The sequence below is a fragment of the Coffea arabica genome, chromosome 2c (assembly GCF_036785885.1).
Source record: "Coffea arabica cultivar ET-39 chromosome 2c, Coffea Arabica ET-39 HiFi, whole genome shotgun sequence".
NCBI classification, from domain to species: domain Eukaryota; kingdom Viridiplantae; phylum Streptophyta; class Magnoliopsida; order Gentianales; family Rubiaceae; genus Coffea; species Coffea arabica.
Window position 1 is genome coordinate 21,322,351 of NC_092312.1, and position 22,193 is coordinate 21,344,543.

At 36.2% G+C, this 22,193-nt stretch overlaps 2 protein-coding genes across 2 annotated transcripts; one reads left to right on the plus strand and one right to left on the minus strand.

The window, feature by feature from the left end:
* Positions 1-9,938: 9,938 nt before the first annotated feature.
* LOC113731956 (protein NRT1/ PTR FAMILY 4.3) lies at positions 9,939-13,983 on the plus strand. The gene is made up of 5 exons (XM_027257508.2): positions 9,939-10,325; positions 10,843-11,060; positions 11,599-12,039; positions 12,550-12,698; positions 12,904-13,983. The coding sequence occupies exons 1-5, from the start codon at positions 10,187-10,189 to the stop codon at positions 13,790-13,792; spliced, it is 1,836 nt and encodes a 611-aa protein (XP_027113309.2). The 5' UTR covers positions 9,939-10,186; the 3' UTR covers positions 13,793-13,983.
* Positions 13,984-16,147: 2,164 nt separating this feature from the next.
* LOC113731957 (uncharacterized) lies at positions 16,148-21,900 on the minus strand. Its single transcript, XM_027257509.2, has 8 exons — positions 21,590-21,900; positions 20,866-20,934; positions 20,129-20,251; positions 18,770-18,849; positions 18,589-18,664; positions 17,257-17,442; positions 16,687-16,815; positions 16,148-16,528 (listed from the first exon to the last, which is right to left on the minus strand). Exons 1-8 carry the CDS (start codon positions 21,665-21,667, stop codon positions 16,364-16,366), a joined length of 906 nt encoding a protein of 301 aa, XP_027113310.2. The 5' UTR covers positions 21,668-21,900; the 3' UTR covers positions 16,148-16,363.
* Positions 21,901-22,193: the final 293 nt, after the last annotated feature.

The following is a 22,193-nucleotide window of genomic DNA, read 5'->3' on the forward strand; positions in this document are numbered from 1 at the left end:
ATCAACATATCAAGTTAATAAATCAATTTTTACCTAAAGAAAGAGAAAAAAAACAAAAAAAAAGTACTTAGAGGAGCCTAAAATGGTCATCATAGTGAGTTTCAAATTTTTGTCACTTTACGACAATCTAAAAATAATTTAGGTATTAATGCAAACAATCAATTAACATTCACGAAATTTATTAAGCTTTTATGAAAGGAATGGAGGAAGTAAGATAAATTTTAAAAAATAAAATAATAGAAATTAAAGAAGAGAAAAAACGATGAATACATCTTTGCAAGATTTAGAATATAATTATTAGAGTAATTTAGATTTACCCACTAATGATTGAGTTTGAATCTACGTCTAATTTAATTAAGTCATAAAAATTGGGTAGGATATGAAGGAGCGAAAAAAGGTTGTAGGGATGCGAGAAAGTTAGATTCAAAAAGTAAAAAAGAATAGTACTCCCTCCGTCCCACTTTGATAGTCTTGTTTTTCTTTTTCGTCTGTCCCAAATTGTAGTCCACTTTCCCATTAAGAAATGTAGTAATCTTTCAAATTGTCTAAAATACCCTTATTAAATATCTTGTTATTAATACATTGTTATTAAATACTAACCCACTACATTGAATACATTGAGCTTTTCCAATACTAACCCATTAGCTGTAATTGATATTAATTGGTACTCTTCGTGATTAGCATAAGGGTATTTTAGGAAATTATTAATCTAAATTTATGTTTCCAACCAAATTAATTACACTTTCTTAATCTGTGTGAAAAAAAACCAAGACTAACAAAACGGGACGGAGGGAGTAGTTGACAGTATGGGGAATATCGAGGAGATAGGAGGTTGGGAGGTGGAAAAAGTGGCACGAAGGGAGAGAATATGAAAGAAATGGATAATAATGTTGTATTTGGCTATATTTTCCCCCTCTCCTATAAAATCCGGTGCATTGCATGGGTCAAAATACTAGTTTGAGTGTAAGCTTGAATTTATCAATTCACATAATCAAAGTTGGCAGTTATATCAAACTGTACAAGTTTACACTAAATATCGTAAGAATTACACGAGCTAATTTGAATTAGAAAAAACTCAACTTCTGATAAGTATGTGGGGATTGCCCGTTTGAGCAGTTTTCAAGATTGTAAAATCTTTTACTACATTAATCATCAGGCTAAAATTTTAAATGTTTGATTCGAAAATTAAATTTAGCATCATGAGAGTTGTTAGACTGGTGCACATGAGGATGTTTTCTTGATACAGACGCTAAATCTTGAATTGTAGACGCAGCTTGAGAGTTTGGCGACCAACCACAGCATTATCTAACCTTTTCCCAAATTCCGGGGTGGGTTTAGTTTAACTCAAATCAATTCATTGGTCATCACCAAAAGATACAACTGATTTGATGCAGAAAGTCCAAGATTTGAAGAGAAGGATTGAAAATTGGAGCGGTAGGCTTTGCTAAAAGTCAGACATTACCACTTCAAAAACTTTTGCTAACTGTTGAAGTCATCATACTTGTGCTGTTACTTGTACACATTAGTTCATCATAGGTCACCCAACTAAAACGCCCAAGGAGGCATACTTTTGTTAAACTTATTATGTACATTCGCATAAGGATGTCTGATCAGGCGAAAAGAAAAAGGCTCATGCTTTCTAGAGCCTTGCATAAATGTAAAATCAAATGCAATGGAAATGTAAATCGTTCACTATTCTCTGACTGTGAAGTTTAACGGAAAAACTAACAGTTTTAAATAATGGAGAGATGGCCCGAACAGTCGCTAAATCACAATATCGCTAAAGAATAATGGTGGAGCCATGAGGTAATTGAGATGCATGCAGCGCTGCAAGAGCTGAATTGTTGTGCGTGGTCTCTTCTTGATCAAGGAAATGGTGGTGTTTTATAAGCTACAATTTGGCTAGGAGAAAGGTGTATGATTACATAAAATAAATGGAAGTCATAAAGCTGGGGAACTTTATTAGAGGATTATTATTGTTGTGAGAAAGTCCACGCCTGAGAATGGCTACATACGACAAAAGAAAGAGATTGGTAGAGAAGGGGGGAAAATCCTTCAACAGGGAAAGCGAAATGTCGACAGTTTTTGTATCGAGTGCCTAACTGCCGACCCTTTGCCTTTTTGACATATTCCTTCTTCTTTGCTTAGATATAAATACTAATTAAGACGTGGAATTTACACACGCATAGAAATGGAAATATGGATAGGGTTTAGTGGGGTTTGTCGACACACGAAATTCTCATCGGCTGAACCTTTTCCCGCTTCTTAGGATCAAATGAAATTAAATTACATCCTAATGATATTTGGCTAATTAGCCATCTTTGGTGCCAAGGCATCATATCCTAGGAGGCAATGGCCACCCTTCTTCTAACTCCCATAGCTTAACTTGGTCCAAATTTGGTGGAGACCCCATTATTCAACTCCTGCAGTTAAGATCCAAAGAAACTCATGCATTTGGATTTTTGTTCTCTGATTTGAGATCACAGTGAATAATAAATCAATTATGAAATGGATCGATTAGTGATTTTACAACACCATTTTGTCTGATCAAGTTAATTAGGCATTCGGTAACACCATTTTGAAATTTCTTGTGTTTTTTGGTTATGTGCATAACTAAAAAATTTATTATATCTGTTAAATTACATATTTATCATTTCTGGTGCATATTTAATCTGTTATTGGGGCAGTAATATAGATCAAATTGTGCTGGACGATTTTCAATAATCCGTTAATGAAATTTACTTTTGATATATTAAAAAAATAAGTATAATATGCGTGGCCTCAAAATGCCAACGAAAACTGTGATACGCTACCGTCATTTGGTGCGTGCTTAAAGCTTATATTTGCTTTCTAAGCTTTAAAAAAATTGCAAAAAAAAAAGACAAAATCATGCAAAATTGTGGAAGTGATAGTCATTCAAGACCTACGTTGAGCTATTTCACCGGTCATTTGTACGATTACCTTTCTTGCTTTTGTACCAAATATGAAAATTACAAGGTAAGTTGTCAGCCTTTTTATTGTTCTTGTTTGTGATTATGAATATTAGTGAGCATGATGTTTTTTAAAGGTGTTACCACATGTTAAGCAATAGTCCTTTTGCTGTTTTCACTCTTAGAAAATGTTAAGCAGAATCTACACCATTAAGCAGGAATTTGCAAAATATCCACTACCGACTAAAATAATTTGCCTAAAAGAAAAAATAAATAGAATTTAGCAGTAAATTTTCTTATACTCCCTCCGTCCTGCTTTGATAGTCCAGTTTTTCTTTTTCGTCTGTCCCAATTTGTAGTCCACTTTCCAATTGAAGAATGTAGTTATCTTTTAATTTCTCTAAAATACCCTTCTTCAATGTAAGTTGTTAGTAGTATAAACTACCTTATTCAATATAGATTGTTAACCTACCTCATTTAATACATTTAAATTTTCCAAAACATATTATTGATATATGAAAAGTTAGCTTTGTTATTCTTTCAAGCCAAAATGTGAAATAATGTAAAATGAGGATTGATTCTTTCTTGATCATCAATTCAAGTTCCCATAAACCATCAGTTCAAGCTTCCATGAATAATTAATATAAAGTTGTACTCTATTTAATATAAGGGTATTTTAGGAAAATAGCAACTAAATTTATTGTTCCAACAAAGTTAACTACTTTTTCTTAAACTGTGTGAAAAAATACTAGGACTATCAAAATGGGACAGAGAGAGTATAAAATTTTAGCAAATGCAATTTCTTAATTATATCTTGAGAATATTAACGTACTACAGAAGTTCATGAACCACCTAATAAACCAAAGTAATTTTAGGGCCATTTGGAGTTGCGGTAACTTATTGAAAAGTATTTTTTCAATAGAGTTTTTAATAAAAGTACTTATTAAGTGTTTAAGTACTTTTAAGTATACTGTTTGGAGATATAGTTCAACAAGTACTTATTGTATTGCATAATATGTGATTTAAAAAATTGTAAATGTATTTATCTCTTTATTTAGTTTATTATATAGGATAAAATGATTAAATTTAGTATTTTATTTTTTAAATTACAAAAGGTGCTCTAAAAGCACCAAATTTGAACTTTTACTAAGAGCGTTTTAATATCAAAAACTCTACTTTTAATTTTATGGAATGATGTTCATCAAATGACTTAAAAGTACTTTTAATACCTAAAAATACATTTTTACTAACCAAACAGGACCTTAATTGAAGATGAACTTGACCAGACCAGCATGGTGACTGGCCATCAACCCGACATATCTAGTACAAAGTTGAGTTATAATGGATTTCTTGTTTTGGTGCTAAAAAAGGGCTCGATTTGTTTTTTTTTTTTTTTGTGTGTCCCGCAGGGAGTGGACCCCGCAGACTATTCACCACCCTCAGCAACTTGCTGGCAGCACGTATCATTGTATATATCAAATATACACGAATTTTGTTGTTGGTTAAAAAAAAAAAAAAGAAAGAAAATCTTAGAGACCGTTTGGACTGTTATTTTCTGAAGTTTTTTTTTTTTTTTTAAATTCTGTAACAATTTGATGTATGTACAATAACAAAGTAATTAAAAAATATAAAACTTTTTCTTAAAAAAAAAAATGGCAATCCAAATACATTAGGCTAATGGTTTCTGCAGGTAAAAGTGTCACTATACAAAAGATTATGGTCCTACATTTTAGCTTAATGGGATCCACTCTTAATTCAAAAGCCTTGTCTCCACTTGGTCTCCCATATTTGCCATTGTCCTCCTTCATCTCCTCCTCCCTCTCAATGGCGCGGTGGCTCTTAAAAAGAGAGTCAAGCTCTCTCTCTCACTAGCTCGAAAAGATTATTTGATCGTGCAGGTTTTAGGTTGGCATGCACTTTACATACACTAGTAAAAACCTCCCCGATCCCCACCAGAAATGAAGAAAACCAAAAAGGAGAAAAACCCACTACTTTATTTTGTTTTCGCCGGCAAACCAATCAGCAGTTGCCACTTAACACCAAGATGCTGGGAGCTGTATTCATATTGTTGTAAGGCAGAGCTTTCCAGTTACAAGCTAAGCTACAAAAGATTACCATTAGTTATAGTACTTTTTTTGATGATAGCTATATATCTACTTGAGAAAATTGAAAAGTTTGTCACCAAAATAGATAATTTTTCCTCGAAAATTCCTATGCAATGGCTTCCAAATGAACACCTTTCTCCATTCTACCGGATGATAGTCTTTAATTTGTCCAAGTAGACATATATATAGAAGAAGTGACGGGGGGAGCAGAAAAAAATTTTTTTTTTTTTGTCAAAGCCTTTCGTAAGACTTTCGTGACTTTACAAATCTACTAAATTTCGAGTAAACCTCAAAAGCCGGCAACTCTTGAGGTTCCTCAGGAGCAGAATTGAGTAGGGTTAGCTTAGATAGCGACTTTGCTTCATTGCAAGCCTGCAGCATACGTGGGAGCGGAGCAAAGGAGGATGAGATCAACATATATATTACACATCGACCCATTGATCACTTAATTCTGTGTTTGATATTTTTGCACTGAATTTGTGCTCTGGAGAATTGTTAAATTAACTCATCATCCCTTAGACTACAAGGGATAAGAAGGGGACCAGTGTATAAATTTACCAATGGGCGGATCAGTGACAAGGTTCATTTCCATGCTTCATTAAGATGGAGAGCAAAAAGAAAAAGAAAATCTCAAGTGCGGCATACTTTTCTCTCTTGGTTGGTTGGTCGGTCGGTTAGTTTACCACAATGACACTAATATGTTCATGAGCACGTGAGATCCAGTTAGCAAATCTTATCCGGGTTAAAAGTGATACGTTCACAAGCCCGGGTTAAAATTACCTATCAGACATCCATTGAATTTAATCAAAAGGCTGCTCCATGATTTTGGCCATCACAGGAATTTTAAGTTCTTTGTCGGGTTGTGGGTCGTGGGAATAAATTCCTCGACTTGCAGTTCCGGTGCATTCTTCTGGTTCTTTGATTTCTGCGAGTCCATCCCTTCTCGATTCGATTGCGTAAGAGTAGAATAGGCACTCTAATTCCTACCCAAGAAAGAAAGAAAAAAAAAAAAGGTGCTCTAATGTAGTACATTTTTGGCCCAAGACTCCTTTAGACTCGCCTCTTATTCATTGGTATAGGAACAAGAGCAGGTACGATAACACTTGTGGATTCATTGGTATAGGAACAAGAGCAGGTACGATAACACTTGTGGCCCGTTTGGAAGGTGAGTTTTTTGGGTGTTTATCTAAAATTTTACTCTAGATTACTATAAAAGTTGTAAGAATCCTAAAAATTTTTTTCTTTCTTTCTTTCTTTTTTTTTTCTTTCCTCTCTTCTTCTTCTCCCTCCCCAGCATCTCTGCCTCTGATGAAGAAGAACCAGCAGCCATGTTTCCAATTTTTTTTCCCTTTTTCTCTCCCCCTCTTCTCCCTCTCCCTCTCCTCCCCTTCCCCATCGCCCTCCGACGCCAGAGAATTGCAGCCATGGATTTTTTATTTTTTATTTTACTTTTTCTCCCCCCTCTCCTCTCCCTTTCCCGCCACCCTCCCCCTCTCCCTAGTTGCGATCTGGTCGCCTAGCAGCCATCCTGCAATTTTTTTTCCTTTCTCTGCCCCTCTTCTCCCCTCCCCCTTGCCCTCCGACGCTAGAGCTTGCAGCCATGGATTTTTTTTTTGCTTTTTCTCTCCCCCTCTCCTCCTCTACCACCCCCCTCCCACTAGCTGCGATCTGGTCACGCGACGAGATCGCAAAGGGGGAGGTGCGATCTCATCGTGTGACCAGATCACAGATAGCAGGAGGGGGAGGGCGAGGGGAAGAGGGGAGGAGAGGAGGAAAGGGGGTGAGGCCGTGAGGGAGAGGGAGAGAAAAAAAAAAAAAAAGGAGGAAGGCCAGCATTGATTCCGTGCCGAAATAGGTGACCGGCGCCGAGAGCGGTGGTGGAGGTGGGGGCTGGCGACGGAGGACGTGGTGGGTTGAGTGAGGGAGGAAAAAGAAAAAAAGTTGAAGGGAAATTTTTTGTGTATTAGATAATTTTTAAGTGTGGAGGTTAAAAACTTTGATTTCTTTTGGGACTCTTGTAGTAAAAATTGTTAAAAAATTAGTAACATACAAACTTGGGGTTCGAAACAAGGCCACAATTTTTTGCTGGATTAGAGCGTTAGAAGTGATTTAGTCCCTTTTGAATTCCCGACAAATATATACTCAAGTCTATATATATCCATGAGTTCCATTCCAACTCTTGCTGGTGTTATGGTAAAAGTAGAAGGTCTTATCCAGTTTCTGGGGCATTTTGGAAAACACGTAGACGAGAAAAATCAAGCAATCAACCAAGAAAAATCAAGGCAGCAACCAAGAGTTGACTACTTAGTAGTAATATAATATTATTTTTATTTAGCTCAAAGAAGTAGGCAGGGAAAATGGCTTTTGGGTTATACTACAACACTTTCTTCATCAGAATCAGAATATATATATATATATATATATATATATATATATATATATATATATGTATGTATATATATAATGCATCATGAACTGCTTTTGACCTCTCCCTTTTCATTCGTCAAACGGATTAGTTTATGGACTCAAAATCATAGCAGCACAAACTTCGGGAGTATAATAATGCTCATTCCTCACATTAAGTCTTCACTGCCGACTCTCTTTTGACTTTGGATCAGCTGTCCTTTTTATACTTCATGCTTGAAGAACTTATTGCACACACAAGATAATGGAAATGAAAAAAGTTTTGCATCTTTTACACGATAACATTTGAAGAAATATCACTTGTCCAGAAATATTTGGACTAATTTTACTTTGAGCCCACTAACTTGTATAAAATTCTCATTTTTCGCCATAATATGTGTCTGCGCAGCAGATTTGAAGGTAGGGATGACAACGGGACAGGGTCTAACATATCCCCCGCCCCTGTCCTACCCCCGCCCAGCCCCACTTTTCTTGTCGGTGCCTGTGGCGGGGGGGGGGGGGGGAAGTTTATAATTAATAAAAAAATAATTAGTAATTTAGTATAAATGTATAATTAGTAAAATGTATCTAATAGAATAAATATAGATTAGTAAAAATTGTAATTAGTAATTTAGTATAAATATATTAGTACAACTAATCAATAATTTGTATTAATACAAATATATAGTTATTAGTATACCTAATAATATTAATTATATTACATATGCATAATTTGATATTCATAACTAATAATAATAAATATGTTATGTATACAATTAATATATATTATTTTATTTAAGCAGGGGATGGGGCGGGGGTATAGTCTCCCCTCTCCCGCCTCGTTTTTTAATAGGGGAAGCATTTTACCCGCTGCCTCAACCCATTGTTCGTTCCGCAGGTATCCGTCCCAATTGCCATCTCTAGATGAAGGAAACTTTATTTGTTTTTGCCCGCATTATAATATTGAGAAAAAAAAAGAGAAAAAGCTCACAAAGGAACAAAAGTTGATAATAAGAGATATCTGCCCAAAAAATAATAATGTAAAGTGAAAAATGAGAATCTTATACAAGTCAGGGGTCCAAAGTAGAATTGATCAGAAATTTTAATGCATGTGATACAACAATAAACAATAATGTGAGCAACAATGACAGGGTGTTTTTCACTAAGGGCGGTGGGATTATTATGCTAATTCTTATGCAACTTTAATCTAAGTTAGGTCAATCATCATATACGTAAAATTATTACTTGCTAATGCACAACCACATAGTCAAAAAACAAAAAAGAACTTACAAGAAGGCCTAGAAAATAGACACTAATGAGTAGAATTATTACTATTGGCCATGAAATAATCTAGTATATATTATCGCTATTGGCAAATGCAGAGAGCTCAGTGGAGCTACTGTTTCTGCATTCCTGGGGTGACCTCAGTGCCTAGGCACCATGCAAGGAATTGAACAGAGGAGAAGGCAAAGTAGTATAAAGCAACATCTAGCACTCGTCCAGTCCAATTTTGAAGGTCAAAATCCTTCAGGCCACTATTTTTTTTTTTTTTTGCTTCTTGCGGTCAAATACAGCAAACTGTCTTCATTAATTTCGGCCACAGATTATATTAATTATATCAAAAGACATCTGTAGCCATGTGACCAGCCTATTATGTAATCAAATCTTTCTGCTGTCAACAAGTCAAACGAGCAACCAATTTTATTTTTTTTTCTTCATATTTTCCACGTTAGACTGATTAAAAAGTAAATAGTGCATTAATTATTAATTCATGGAGGACAAATTTTCAAATTTCTTTAAGAGAAACATTTAAATCAGAAAAGAATAGATTTGAAACTATTGGCTTTTAGCTTCATAAGTCCTTTTCATACCATATCACTGAGTGTGGATTATCAATTATGTGTCTCTTTAGAAACTCATGCTACAGTCATAAAATTCGCTCACGGACGTGTCACCACCAAGTTGAGAAAGCGATTTTTTCTATAAAAATTATTGAAATGACTGATCATTAAGTGGAATAAGGTTATATATATATATATGGGAATTTTATTTTGGGTGCTTGGAAAATTATTGACTACATTAAAAGGACTAGAATTAGATGGTTACTAGGCATTTTTAATAAAATTAGAATTAGACGGTTGCTACAATAAAAGGATTAAAAGAATTTTAGTAATTAATAAAGTAACTAGGCATTTTTGCAGTTGCTTTTTTCACTAAGATGCGTACGTAGTTACTCAACAGTAGACAGTTACACTTCCTAACCCCGGGTCTTGACTCCGCCACGACACAAAGGATAGTGATAAGACTAAGGAATGCAATAGCAATTGTTGAATTATAGGAAAAAGCAAAAAAGAATTTAATTATAAGAAAAAGGGAAAGAGGTCGGAGTGGGGGGATTGGTTGCTAAGAAGCTCTCAAGGCTGCTGTGTGGACTCCGTGGCCACAATAGCCAATAGGGACTTGAAGAGTTGTATAAATAAGCTATACATCTGCCTGTCTCTTTGTATAATCTATAGCAAGATAAATAGCTCCTTCACGCCTCTTCTGATGTGTATGTGCTCACACAAAACTAGTGAAGGAAGTTTTTAGAGGGATTCAGTTATAGAAAAAGAACCAAGTAGTAAGAAATATTATACTCCTAGATATATATAAAACAAAACAAAACAAAACAAAAAAAAACTCCTAGATAACAGAGAGGGAAGTGAAGGAACAATAAGCTAGCCCAGAAAAGAACTAGGGAGAAAGTTGATGGAAATGGAGACAAGAAGGCAGCAGTTGGAGAAAGGGGATAATGTTGCCAGTGAGGAAATTACTACTGTTGACTGGAGAGGCAGACCCTCCAACCCAAGCAAGCATGGTGGAATGGGAGCTGCTGCTTTTGTGTTAGGTCTATTTCATGCTGCTCTCCCTTTAATCTCCAGTATTTGTTGTGTGTGTGTTTTTCCGGGCTCATCATAAGGGGTCAGTTTTGAGGTTCAGAACCTCAAAAGGCAGGCTTAGGACTAATTTGCATCATTTTTTTTTTTTTTAATTATATGAGGTTGCACCTTCTCTTTCTTCCCTCATCTGCAGCTAGATTTCACCTTTCTTTCTGATGAGCAAACAGTAACCACCAAAAATCCAGTGTTTTTTAGGTTGTGTGTGTGTGATATTAATTTCTTCTTAGTTTCCTTTAAGATGGCAAGTCGGTAATTTAGATGTTAAATTACCTTGATATGGTTCTGTGTGATTGCATGTGTCCATGTTGATGTGAATTTTTGCCCCTTGTACATATGTTTGTTAGGTCAGGGTTAATTACATTTTTTTTTCTTTTTATTTCAGTCATTGTCAATTTATATATATGGTTGTGATTTTCTGATTTTATGCCTTGAAGTTGAGATACATATGTATATATATCTTCGCAGGGCTTCAAGCATTTGAAATAATGGCAATAGCAGCAGTTGGGAACAACCTCATAACGTATGTGATCAATGAGATGCACTTTTCTCTATCAAAGTCTGCCAACATAGTGACAAACTTCATTGGAACTGTCTTCATCCTTGCACTCCTTGGAGGCTACCTCTCCGACTCTTATCTTGGTTGCTTTTGGACCATGCTCATCTTTGGCTTTGTTGAACTTTCGGTATATCTTCTTTCCCCATCAGTTTCTCTCCCTTCTAGCTAGGTCCCTTCCCTTCACTTTTTGTCTTTCTCTACCTTCTCCTTTCTTTCTTTCTTTCTTTTTTTTTTTGTCATTTAAAAGCAAGGCGGATAAAATGATGATTTCATCAAAAAGATTATTTTAGCCTCATATATATATATATAGTATCAGCAAAACCCAGAAAAATCATCAGAAGACAAATTATTTGTCTGGTCCTTGTTTAGAGTAGTACTGGGGGGAATCTAGCTGCTACAAGAAATTAGAAATTGGAAATTGGTTCAAGTACATCCTGTGTGTGTACGTCTTTCGGTCTTTGTATTTGCATGTGCATGCATAGGACAATATATACTTTGTTGGTTAATTAGTGACAGCGTGATGTTATAATTATTTGTCCTTTTTTTTTTGTAGTATATATATATGTCAAAATTATTGGTTGTAGAATAATATCCATGTATATATCAGCTGATCAGTACTAATTAATGGGATGTATCTCTTTATATATGTTTGTGCTGAATTACAGGGTTTCATACTATTGTCAGTTCAAGCTCATATACCCCAGCTAAAACCACCCCACTGCAACATGTTGACTGATGGGGACAATTGTGTGGAGGCAGAGGGATTCAAATCCATAATATTTTTCATGGCACTGTACTTGGTGGCATTAGGGAGTGGATGTGTGAAGCCAAACATGATAGCTCACGGTGCTGACCAATTTAACAAGGAAGTCCCCAAGGAGTCCAAGAAACTCTCGAGATACTTCAATGCTGCCTATTTTGCCTTCTCCGTGGGTGAACTTGTTGCTCTAACCATTTTAGTTTGGGTGCAAACACATTCTGGAATGGACATTGGATTTGGAGTCTCAGCTGCAGCCATGGCAATGGGTTTGATCAGCTTAGTGGGTGGTACACTTCTTTATAGGAATAAGCCTCCTCAGCGAAGCATCCTCACCCCAATTGCACAAGTAATTCTTTCAGAATCTTTCTTTGGTTGAATTTGGTTCCATCTTTCACACATGATTAAAGATATATAGTCCAAATGTAATATATATGTACTAATTTTTTTTAATGTCAATTTCACTAACCTCTCTCTGACAATGACCTGGGGTGGTGCATGGGATTATTTATTTGTTGGATGACAATTGGAATCTTTCATCATTTATTTGTTTTAATCATTTTATATTTCTCTAATTAATCCGGTGAATTAAACTACTCTTTTGATTAATGTGAGTGCAATCTTGTTTTCTTGTGCTTGTTGCATTAATAAAGTAATCTCCTGTTTGTTTGTTGAATCAATAATAAACTAAGGTGTCATTCAGATGCAAGCGCTAGCTGCTGTCTTCTTCTGATTAACATTTTTATGAGAAAAGCTCATCATTGATGTGCCATATCATAGCCCAACATCTCATTTTTGGTCGGAAAATTTGGCATCTACTTGTACATTAATCTGTTGAATTTTGTAATACTTCTCCCAGGTCCTAGTGGCTGCAACTTCAAAGAGAAAGCAAGTTTGTCCTTCAGATCCACGACTGCTTCATGGGAGCCACTACCCTAAGCTTCCTAGTAGCGACAATATCACCATCTCTGAAAATACGGGCGATCTTCATCATACTGAAAGATTCAGGTAACTTTTTCTTTTCCCTTTGCAAGATTCTAAGTTGGATTAGAATACTCAGAAATTTCTTTAAATACCCTCCAAAAGAAGCTTGAGAAAGTTTGCAACTTAATTAATAACAATTGACATCTATTAGACAAGAAACTGAGGCTACCTACATTTAATCAATCAATTCATTATTTTTCTAACCAGAAGTAGTGCAATTAATTCCCAGGTTCTTGGACAAGGCATGCATCAGAATTCAAGATGGAAATAATACAAAGGAAAGTGCATGGAGATTATGCACAGTAAACCAAGTCGAGCAAGTGAAGATACTAATTTCAGTCATTCCCATCTTTGCATGTACTATTGTTTTCAACACCATCCTTGCACAGCTCCAGACATTTTCAGTTCAGCAGGGAAGTGCTATGAATACTCGGATAACCAAAAGCTTCCACATCCCTCCGGCTTCTCTTCAAGCAATCCCTTATATTATGCTAATCTTCATAGTCCCTCTCTACGATTCGCTTTTCGTCCCTTTTTCCAGAAGAATCACAGGTCATGATTCCGGGATATCGCCTTTGCAGCGAATAGGATTCGGCCTTTTTCTTTCGACATTTTCCATGGTGGCAGCCGCACTAATGGAGAACAAGAGAAGGGATGCTGCGGTAAACTCAAACAAGATAATATCCATTTTTTGGATCACCCCACAATTCTTGATCTTTGGATTATCAGAAATGTTTACTGCAGTTGGCCTAATTGAGTTCTTCTACAAGCAGTCTTTAAAGGGGATGCAATCATTTTTAACAGCCATTACTTATTGCTCATACTCATTTGGATTTTACCTAAGCTCAGTTCTTGTTTCTGTGGTAAATAAGATCACTTCACATTCCTCCGGTGGTGGTTGGCTCAGTGACAACAATCTCAACAAAGACAGATTAGACCTTTTCTATTGGATGCTAGCTGCTCTAAGCTTCATCAACTTCCTCAATTATCTGTTTTGGGCCAGATGGAATTCAAAGGACTCGGCAAGCAGTCTGCAGTATGATTCTAACAACCAAGATTTACGCCATCATCCTATCTTCAGCTCCAGCAAAATTGCTGGAGATGATAGTATACCTTGAATGTTATTGAATTGTCCCCAGTTGGATGCTTAATTTCGATCCTGATCGCATCCCTTGAATATTGCACTAGACGTATTTAGAGGAAAGAAATCAAGAATGCTTTGGGAGTGGCCCCAAACGCTTGCATATTAGGCTAATCTCATCTGTAAACAGAAGCATAAAATTAATCCCATTACAAATGGGTTATCTAATTTGGAATATTTCCTCCAAATGCTTTATGTACTTGCTCAAGGAGTTGATGGCAAAGTATCTTGATGCATGATAATTAATCGGAGATTCATACCCAAAAAAACTCCTCCAAGATCTAAAACAATAAGCTTTTACTTGATAACAATAAAATATTTAGAAGCGATCCTGTTTCTAAACCAAATCATGGCTTAGATTCTCCCCCTATACTATTATTATAAAGTTATCCTTCGAAAAGCAAATGGTTGCCTAGTTGTACTTACGTTCTACAATTGGAGGGCTTGCTTTCCGCACTATATGAAAAAGGGTTTTCCAGGACATTTTAAGTTGGTACGAATTATGAAGACCATGTATAGGCACAAGTTCATTTGCAAGATTCGCTGCACAAATCTCTGCAACAACATCAATATCATGATTCTTTTATGAGGATGACGATCGAGTATGGGAGAACCATTGCATTTGATATTCTTTGGATTTGGATAGGAAAGAAAGGAACATCTCCACCTACTAGTTTTAATTCGGGTGCTTTTCGTTTCTGTTGCATGAAGCTAAAAGGGTCCCTCAGTGTAACCTAACCACAACAATAATACGTAATGCATATATTTGTATTCATGGAACACAATCAAAGCCTCTATCCTTTCAAGTCAAAAAGAGAAGGGGGCCGGCCAGGAGGACGTAAGGGACACTGATGATTTTCATGGAGGAAATCTAGCGTATGTAATTGTAGAGAGAGGATGCTGTCCTGGTTTTTTGTTTTCACCTTTCTACTTACAGAGGGACATGTCTGAAACATGTTGTGATGCTGGAGCTAGGCCCCCCACTTTGGAGTTTGGAGGCCTTTTACAATTTCTACCCTCCTAACACCACTGGCTCAATCCTCATCAAGATGTTTGCTAAAAGAGCAACATGGCCCCCTCCATGCAATATGCCCTTTTTTGATCCCTCATGCTCTACCAATTTATACCATGCACAGTTAAACGGGGAAACAAAAAAAAAAAAAAATGAAAAAGAGCTAGTACCCTACGTACCATTTATGAGATTGATCACAATTTTGCCTCATATATATATACCATTAATTAATTTCCTAACAACAGGGGAGGGCAATTGCTGAAGGAAAAAAAGGGATTGTTAGATTTGGAACTGAAAATCAAATGATAATGCAGCCCCTTAACTTAACTTAGCGATCTTTGTAATGCAAATATATATATATATATAGAAGTCAACGTCAAAGAGTGGAAATAAAATGTTGGCACACCAATTGCGGATTAACAGTAATCGAATTTATTGTAAACCTCAGAACATGAGTCAGTCATTGACTACATTTGTATACATGAGTTGTGGCAACCTCAATTATGCCAGCAGCATAAGACCCTCTTTTTTCTCCTACGGCCTACCAAAAAGGACAGTACATACATATAGCAAGAGCAAGAGCTTTGGTTCCTTTTCCTTCCCTTTCATAACTCACAGTTTTTTGGTTCCTTTTCCTTCCGTTCAATGAATTTGTAGCCTTTCTCCTCCATGATAACTTTACAACGTCATGCCACGTGCACATATAGTAGCCAAACTGGAATCCTCTCCCTTGCTTGCTTTTTTGTTATTTTTTGGGGGGTCTTTCTGCCCCCCACAGCGTTTAAAAATCCAGCACAAAGTTTATCCATGTTTCTTTTGCACGCACCTCTTTTATTTTTATGCAGCTGGATGCCCACAGGTAAATACCATAATCAGGCATACTACTTGAGAAACATCATCAAGTTTTCGGAAAGGGAAAAAGGAAAAAATTGAGGAAGCAATTCAGAAAACAAAAAAAAAAAAAAAACTGCAAATTCCAATTTGTAACCTTTTACTTTTTTTCCCCCACCTTTTGCAGCTGCTAGTACAACTTCAACAAAGTTACATCAGATTTTTCCCTTTGTTTGTTTCCCCACTTCAACAGAGCTACGAGCATTCGGATGAAATTGAGCTGCAGCAAGAGCCTCCATTGAACCATTTAGACAAAATGAGAGTTCCCCGCATTCAACTTAAGCCACATATTCTGGCAGATCGGAAGACGACTGCGGATGAGGCTTTTGATTCCTAACTCGACTTACAACTAACTGAAACACAGACCCCAAAACCAAAAAAAAAAAGAAAAAAAGAGGTCCAGACGCGAATACTGAGAACTGAAGAACGTTGAGGTACAAGACACGTTAACTATATTACTTGTCTTGCACAATAACAGCTTCTGTTTCAGTCCAAAAAGCAAAAGGCCCCAGGTAAAATTTGGTGATTACAGCAACATATTTTACATCAGTCCTAAATTCTATTTCAAACTGCCGGCAGCAGCAACAGATACTATAACAATCGGAAGATGAAACAAAAAAAAAAAAATTTGCATTTCCAATGCCTCTAATCATCGGCAGCCTCCATATTTGCTCCTTTAAGATGCAGGTGTTTTTCCCTCTTTTGAAACTCTGTCAAACCTTTCCCGCTTCCTGTTACACCAACTTTCCCATTTGGGTCATCTGGGGATTTGAATATGCTCTCCCGCTTTCGGCCAGAGAAGAAACCAACCTGAGAATTAAGTGAAATTCGAGAAGGAAATGAGTTAAAAGCGAGATGATCAAGAAATGGGTGTATAGTATAGGGTACAGGAAATGCATCTTTTAACGCACTAATGCATGTTTCACGAATTCATGACACTACAAGAGCCAGATTCTTTGTGCATCTACCTTCTTAGCCCGGCCCTTAGTTGTCTGAAATTGCTGCCAAGCATTTTGCCTCTTATTCTGTGTCATCTCAAGCTGCTCCATTCGCATCTTAGACTTAAAAGCATGTATCTTTTTCCGTTTAGCAGCTCTCTGTAGAGGGTGAAGATAGTTAAATGGCACAATACAGTCAATAAATGGGAAATGAAATGCAAAACGTGAGAATACAATGTACAGTAATGTAAATTGGCACAATGTCAACCAGGAAAACAAAAAACTACAGAAATATTGGTGTAGCAGTTATGAAAAGCCTGGACACTTTTTGAAAGTAACCATGATGAACATTAATAAGATATTCTCCACTGCAGCTTTAACTAGTCACATGAATATGTATGGAGTTAACATGTTAAATGAGTCCTAGACAGAAAATTTTCTTCAGAATAAAACACAATGAACATTTTTGACAACAAAATTGGCTTAAGTAGATCATTGATCAAAGAGATGCCAAGACTTCAGTCAGGCAAAAACATGAGGCCTATTATGGAAAGTCCAAAGAAGTTAGGAGTTCTCCAACAGATCCTTAAGGGAACATACCACATCTTCGGGATCATCAGGCTCAATCCGAAGTTTTGCTGGTAAACTTCGAGACTGAAAGTCAGTGGAAGCAGCCTGTGCAATTTTCCTTTTGAGAGCTTCTTTCGTAGCCTGAGCTACCTTTTCTGCTTCAAGTAAGGGATTAACAGTTGCATCATGAATTGGTCGAACATTGTCTGGATCAACCTGGAAGCATAAACTGTCAATGACACATAGTTCCACAAATTAAGTAAAGCAGTCTGTAGCAAATGACAGCAAGCAGCAAGACAAATTCCCACATCAAAGGGTTCACAAACTAACTGCAATTTAAGGCAAAAAAAAACCCAACTAGCATGGTACGTCATCTGCATTACATGGTAAATATATAGCACACTTCCCTTGTCTTAATCTTATAATCAAATGCAATAAGAACTCTCCCCTTAGCCAAAGCACCATATCTCAAAAGATCTTAAAGTACCTAATGGAGTTGGTCAAACTTCGGCCAATCCTAATTATTCACTCAATACATTTCTTGCCTTCACAGGTGAAACCAGAAAAAAGGATTTCTGGTCAAGTTGATTTGTATTGCAAATGGGAAAAGGCATACTTTCCTTGTTTTCTCGACCACACATACACCCCTGTTCCCATCTTACATGTCATTGTCAACGTTGAATATAGTTAGAGAAAAGTAAAACTGGAGAAAAACACATCAGCTACTAAAGCAGCTCTTTCCATTATTGCCCCTCAATTCTACTTCATCATTTTTTAGTTCAGTTTTGAATTTTAAAAAGGCACAACAGCTACTAAAGCAGCTCTTTCCAATATTGCCCCTCAATTTTACTTCATAGTTTGTTAGTTGAGTTTCGGAGAGCAGTATTTAAACGTTTCTTGTTGGAAATAGTAACAAGTGTACAATAGGAAAGTTTTAATTTATTTCGATTTTAAACCATGACAAGTAATTTGGACAAACCAATATAAAAATCAAGACGTATAAAATGGGACAGAGTGCTACATTAAGTAGAGGGTTGTGCAGAGATTATAGAAGTAAACCATGATAGTATCTTATAATGTTTTTGGAGGTCACGAATTCAAGATATCAAAAGCCTGCAAGAACCTTATGGACTAGAATGTCATTCAATACCATACCACTAAAAACATAATGATAAATACACAGTTTAACCATATTATTACCAGAAACTAACAATTTGGAAAGAGCAAGAAAGGAAAGGAAGACAACAGAACTAAGTCAAAAAAGTTAACGCATAAACAAATACTATAAATCTTTGTAAGATGATTTACAAGTGTATTCCAAGAAGACAACTCCAAGATAATAAAGCAGTCAGAAGAACATACCTCTTCCTTGTTACCCCAACCATCATAATAAACATAATACCCATTTGGAGTATGCGCCTCAATTGTTGCTTCATACCTGAACATTCAGCTAAATCAAACACAAGAAAATGGTAAAGCAAAAGCAGGAATGAAACAAATAACATCATCAGAGTGCAAAATTAGTTGAAGTAATCTTACGAACCATTCACCATCTTCACTAAAGACAGCTTGAACTTTGGTGCCAACAGGAAACTTTGAGTAATCCAACATAGATCCCGATTCCTAAGTCAGAAGACACAAGCAAATAAACCTTAAGTGGCACATCAATGCTATGTCAACATTCCACGTGCAAATTCTAGAAAAGTAGTTGGCTGCAAAGCTCCAAAACTTTACATATAAATAGCAGATGCTTTTTGCGAACATAGAGCACAACTCAATAAAGTAGAAATGTAGAGCAAGAGTGTCCAAGCTGTTAGACATCTAAATTAAGTCTAAATAGGGCATTAGAAGATCTAATCACCTGCTTCTGAGATAAAAAATTCCATAACTGCTCAAAACCCCTCCCCCCCCCCAATAACCGTGCTATTTTAGTCTGTAACCATGTCATATCATTTTTGCAACCCAATATTCTTTATCAACTTTTCAAAGTTAACTTTGTCAATTCTGATTTCCAAAACCCCCTTTTAACCTGGCAGAATTTGTGCCAAAGACAATTGGAGGGGATAATCATGGAATTTTCTCTCTTCAAATTTTCTCAAAATCCAAGGTAAATGCAAAATGGTGTATTGGCACAAGGAAGTGATAATTACAAAAAAAAAAAAAAAAAGAACTATGAGGGACTGGATGGCAGAGCCAACTCAAATGAGACAGCCTATGGTAACCTTAGTGATGAAAAGTCAACAAAACAATCTTAACATGCACTTACATTTTACTATGCGCCATAGTTCAGGAAATGCAGACTGATCTAATTTTGCATAATTAGAAAAGTTTCTCATTGTTATCCCATCAAGTATCTGGAAAGGCTAAAACGTCATGCTTCCTTTTCATAAAAATTGTTAAGGTGTTCTAATCCAATTCAAAAGCCCGTAGTCTTCAAATAAGCTGGGACTTTCTGACTTGGCCAAATGCTAGTACTTAAAAACAGTCAATATAATTGCACAAACAATTTCTTTGAAAAGGTAGATTTGAATAAGATGCTGGTAATCAAAGACAACATTTATGTATCCATACAAAAATACACTCTCTTGCTACCATTTAGTGGACTTTCCTATTGCTAAGCAAGACAGCACTTGCATTGACAATGCTGGAAAATATGAGTCAAAAATTAAAAGAAACTTATAGCGAAAAATTTCAGGAAGATGCCTTGAATTAAAATCATGGATTCAATCAAAGCCCTTTAATCCACCCTTAAGAAGCAGACACACTTCCTCACTCTTAAACCAAAGAGCAACTCTTAAAAAAGGGTGGTGGTGGTGGTGGCTTTTTTGTGTTTGGGGGGGGGGGGTGGTCAAGCTAAAATTCAAGAGTGCAAATTCATATTACACATTAGAAGGGGATCTACCACATTAGAAAAATCCGCAGCATGCCGCAAACTGAGAGATGCATCACCACTAGCCCCAACACCCAATCCTGAATTTTCGTTTTGTCTTGCAGTTGCCAAGAGCTCTTCTGTCAAAGAAATTACCTGCAATCCAAGAAAATTAGCCAGTCCAGACTTAGTTAATCAGATCAACTGTTTCTGCCATAAAATTTCAAAATTATTGTTAAGTTTCGAACTTAGAATCACAGATTGACATCTGAAATGACATGTCAGAAGTAGGCCGGCCATCATGACTCATAGCAAACCTGCAATGGAATGAAGACAAAAATGATGGAAATCTTGATAAATTTTTTTACCCCAAATTTTTGCAAAAATGTGCTCTCTGCTCATTCCAGGTGTCTGAATTTCATTTTAACCAAAAATGCAAACTCACCTTCAGACCCCATCATACAGCATCTCCATCAGACTGCTTGTTCGAGCAATATAATAATTTCACAAAAATATGCTTGCATGCACACTTGAAAGTATTGCCCATACAAAGCAAGAGAGAGAAATGTAATCAAGCTTTAGATGAAAACAAAAAGAACCACAATCGTATTATTATTTTACATGACTGGTGCTATTAATCAAGTGTCCTGAAATAAATGATCAAACACCCACTCCACTTCTGCATGACAATCCTATAAGCCAGATGTCTTCACAATTCAGAAAGTACAAAAGAAATACAAAGGAGGAAAAGATTCCATTGGCAAGGTTACCTCTAAAAGCTCCTTCTCCATGTCCAAATATTCAGAATTTCCAGGCTCATCATCCAGGAGCTTGCGGACCTAGAAAAAAGTAACAATTTCATGACACTATCATTTTGATGTGCATTTCATACACGAGATAATCAAACAAGTATTACATGTAGTGTATGCTACTGAATATAACAGTTGGAAACTCATGAAGAGAATCAACAAAAACATTTTTCTCCAAGTTTAGAACTAAAGCTCACTGATTTTAGCAAACATCATGCCAATTGAAGCTATTGGCATAAAATCTACTCTGTTGACAAATTTATGCACAAGTAACATACTCAGTAAAACTAGAAACTTTTATAAAATACCAGTTCAAATCTCTTCAGTATGTGGACAACCTTTTTCCTATTGGTTTCCGCTTTCAGCACATATTCCAATGAAAAGTCCTTTAAACACTCCCAACTAACACAGAGAAGAAGTTCGCATTGTTTGAACAAGAAAATTAGAAAACATATCCAGTAAACTAATCTGCAAAATCAGTGCCGTTAGTAAACGATAAACATATACCTAAATATCTACGAAGTGCTCTCAAATTATCTAATGCCAAAAATGTAATTTTAAGAAGCCCGTGAACTAGCAATTTACAACAGTTCGATCAAATTAAAGAAACAAAAACCCTAAGTAAAACAACAAATCAAAATCACGAAAATTCAAGAAGAAAACTCGAAAATAACTTTGATAGTACCTGTTGAAGCTGTTCCTTATACGTGGAGAGATTCGAAGCGAGTTCTTGGACGCTCACCTCCTCACTTCCGCTTTCCATCTTTTTTTTTTTTTGTATGTTTGGTTTTCCTGGATTTACCTCCGAAATTTAATCAGTTATTGAAGAGCTACTTATCAGATTATTCAGAAATTTAATTGAATTTAAAGAGACGGTGCGCATGAGAGACGACAGAAAGCCTTGGGGTTGAGGTAATTTGTTTGTTTGAGGGAAAGGGACGAGAGAAACCGGTGAAGGTTTTCTACTTTTTTGTTTTATGTATATTGTTGTATATTGCAGATGAGGATAATTACAGCCACAGTTTTCTTTAATTTCCAAAGAGGTACCTAAATGCTTTGAATTTCTCAGGTTCGCCCCTGTGTAAATAAATGGTGATTGGCGGCCCTTCACAATTTTCTCTGTCAAAAAACTGAAGGCCCAAGTCCCAGTCCAAAGTGGTAACATCAGGCCTTTTATGCCGGTTCACAAATAACAAGATAAGACAGCTATTGGGCCTTGCTTGGTCCGATGGACAGGAAGAGACTCTTTAAAGTTCCTAGAGTTCTCGTGTGTGTGTGTGTGCGTGCGT

What these genes read in the sequence shown, in the direction of transcription:
- LOC113731956 (XM_027257508.2), top strand. Translation starts at nt 10,187, where the DNA reads ATGGAAATGGAGACAAGAAGGCAGCAGTTGGAGAAAGGGGATAATGTT. An exon ending in AGCTGCTGCTTTTGTGTTAG is followed by an intron (nt 10,326 to 10,842) that starts GTCTATTTCATG and finishes ATATCTTCGCAG; the next exon opens with GGCTTCAAGCATTTGAAATA. An exon ending in TTGGCTTTGTTGAACTTTCG is followed by an intron (nt 11,061 to 11,598) that starts GTATATCTTCTT and finishes GCTGAATTACAG; the next exon opens with GGTTTCATACTATTGTCAGT.
- LOC113731957 (XM_027257509.2), bottom strand. Translation starts at nt 21,667, where the DNA reads ATGGAAAGCGGAAGTGAGGAGGTGAGCGTCCAAGAACTCGCTTCGAAT. An exon ending in ATAAGGAACAGCTTCAACAG is followed by an intron (nt 20,935 to 21,589) that starts GTACTATCAAAG and finishes ACTTTTTTCTAG; the next exon opens with GTCCGCAAGCTCCTGGATGA. An exon ending in CTGATGATCCCGAAGATGTG is followed by an intron (nt 16,816 to 17,256) that starts GTATGTTCCCTT and finishes CACCCTCTACAG; the next exon opens with AGAGCTGCTAAACGGAAAAA.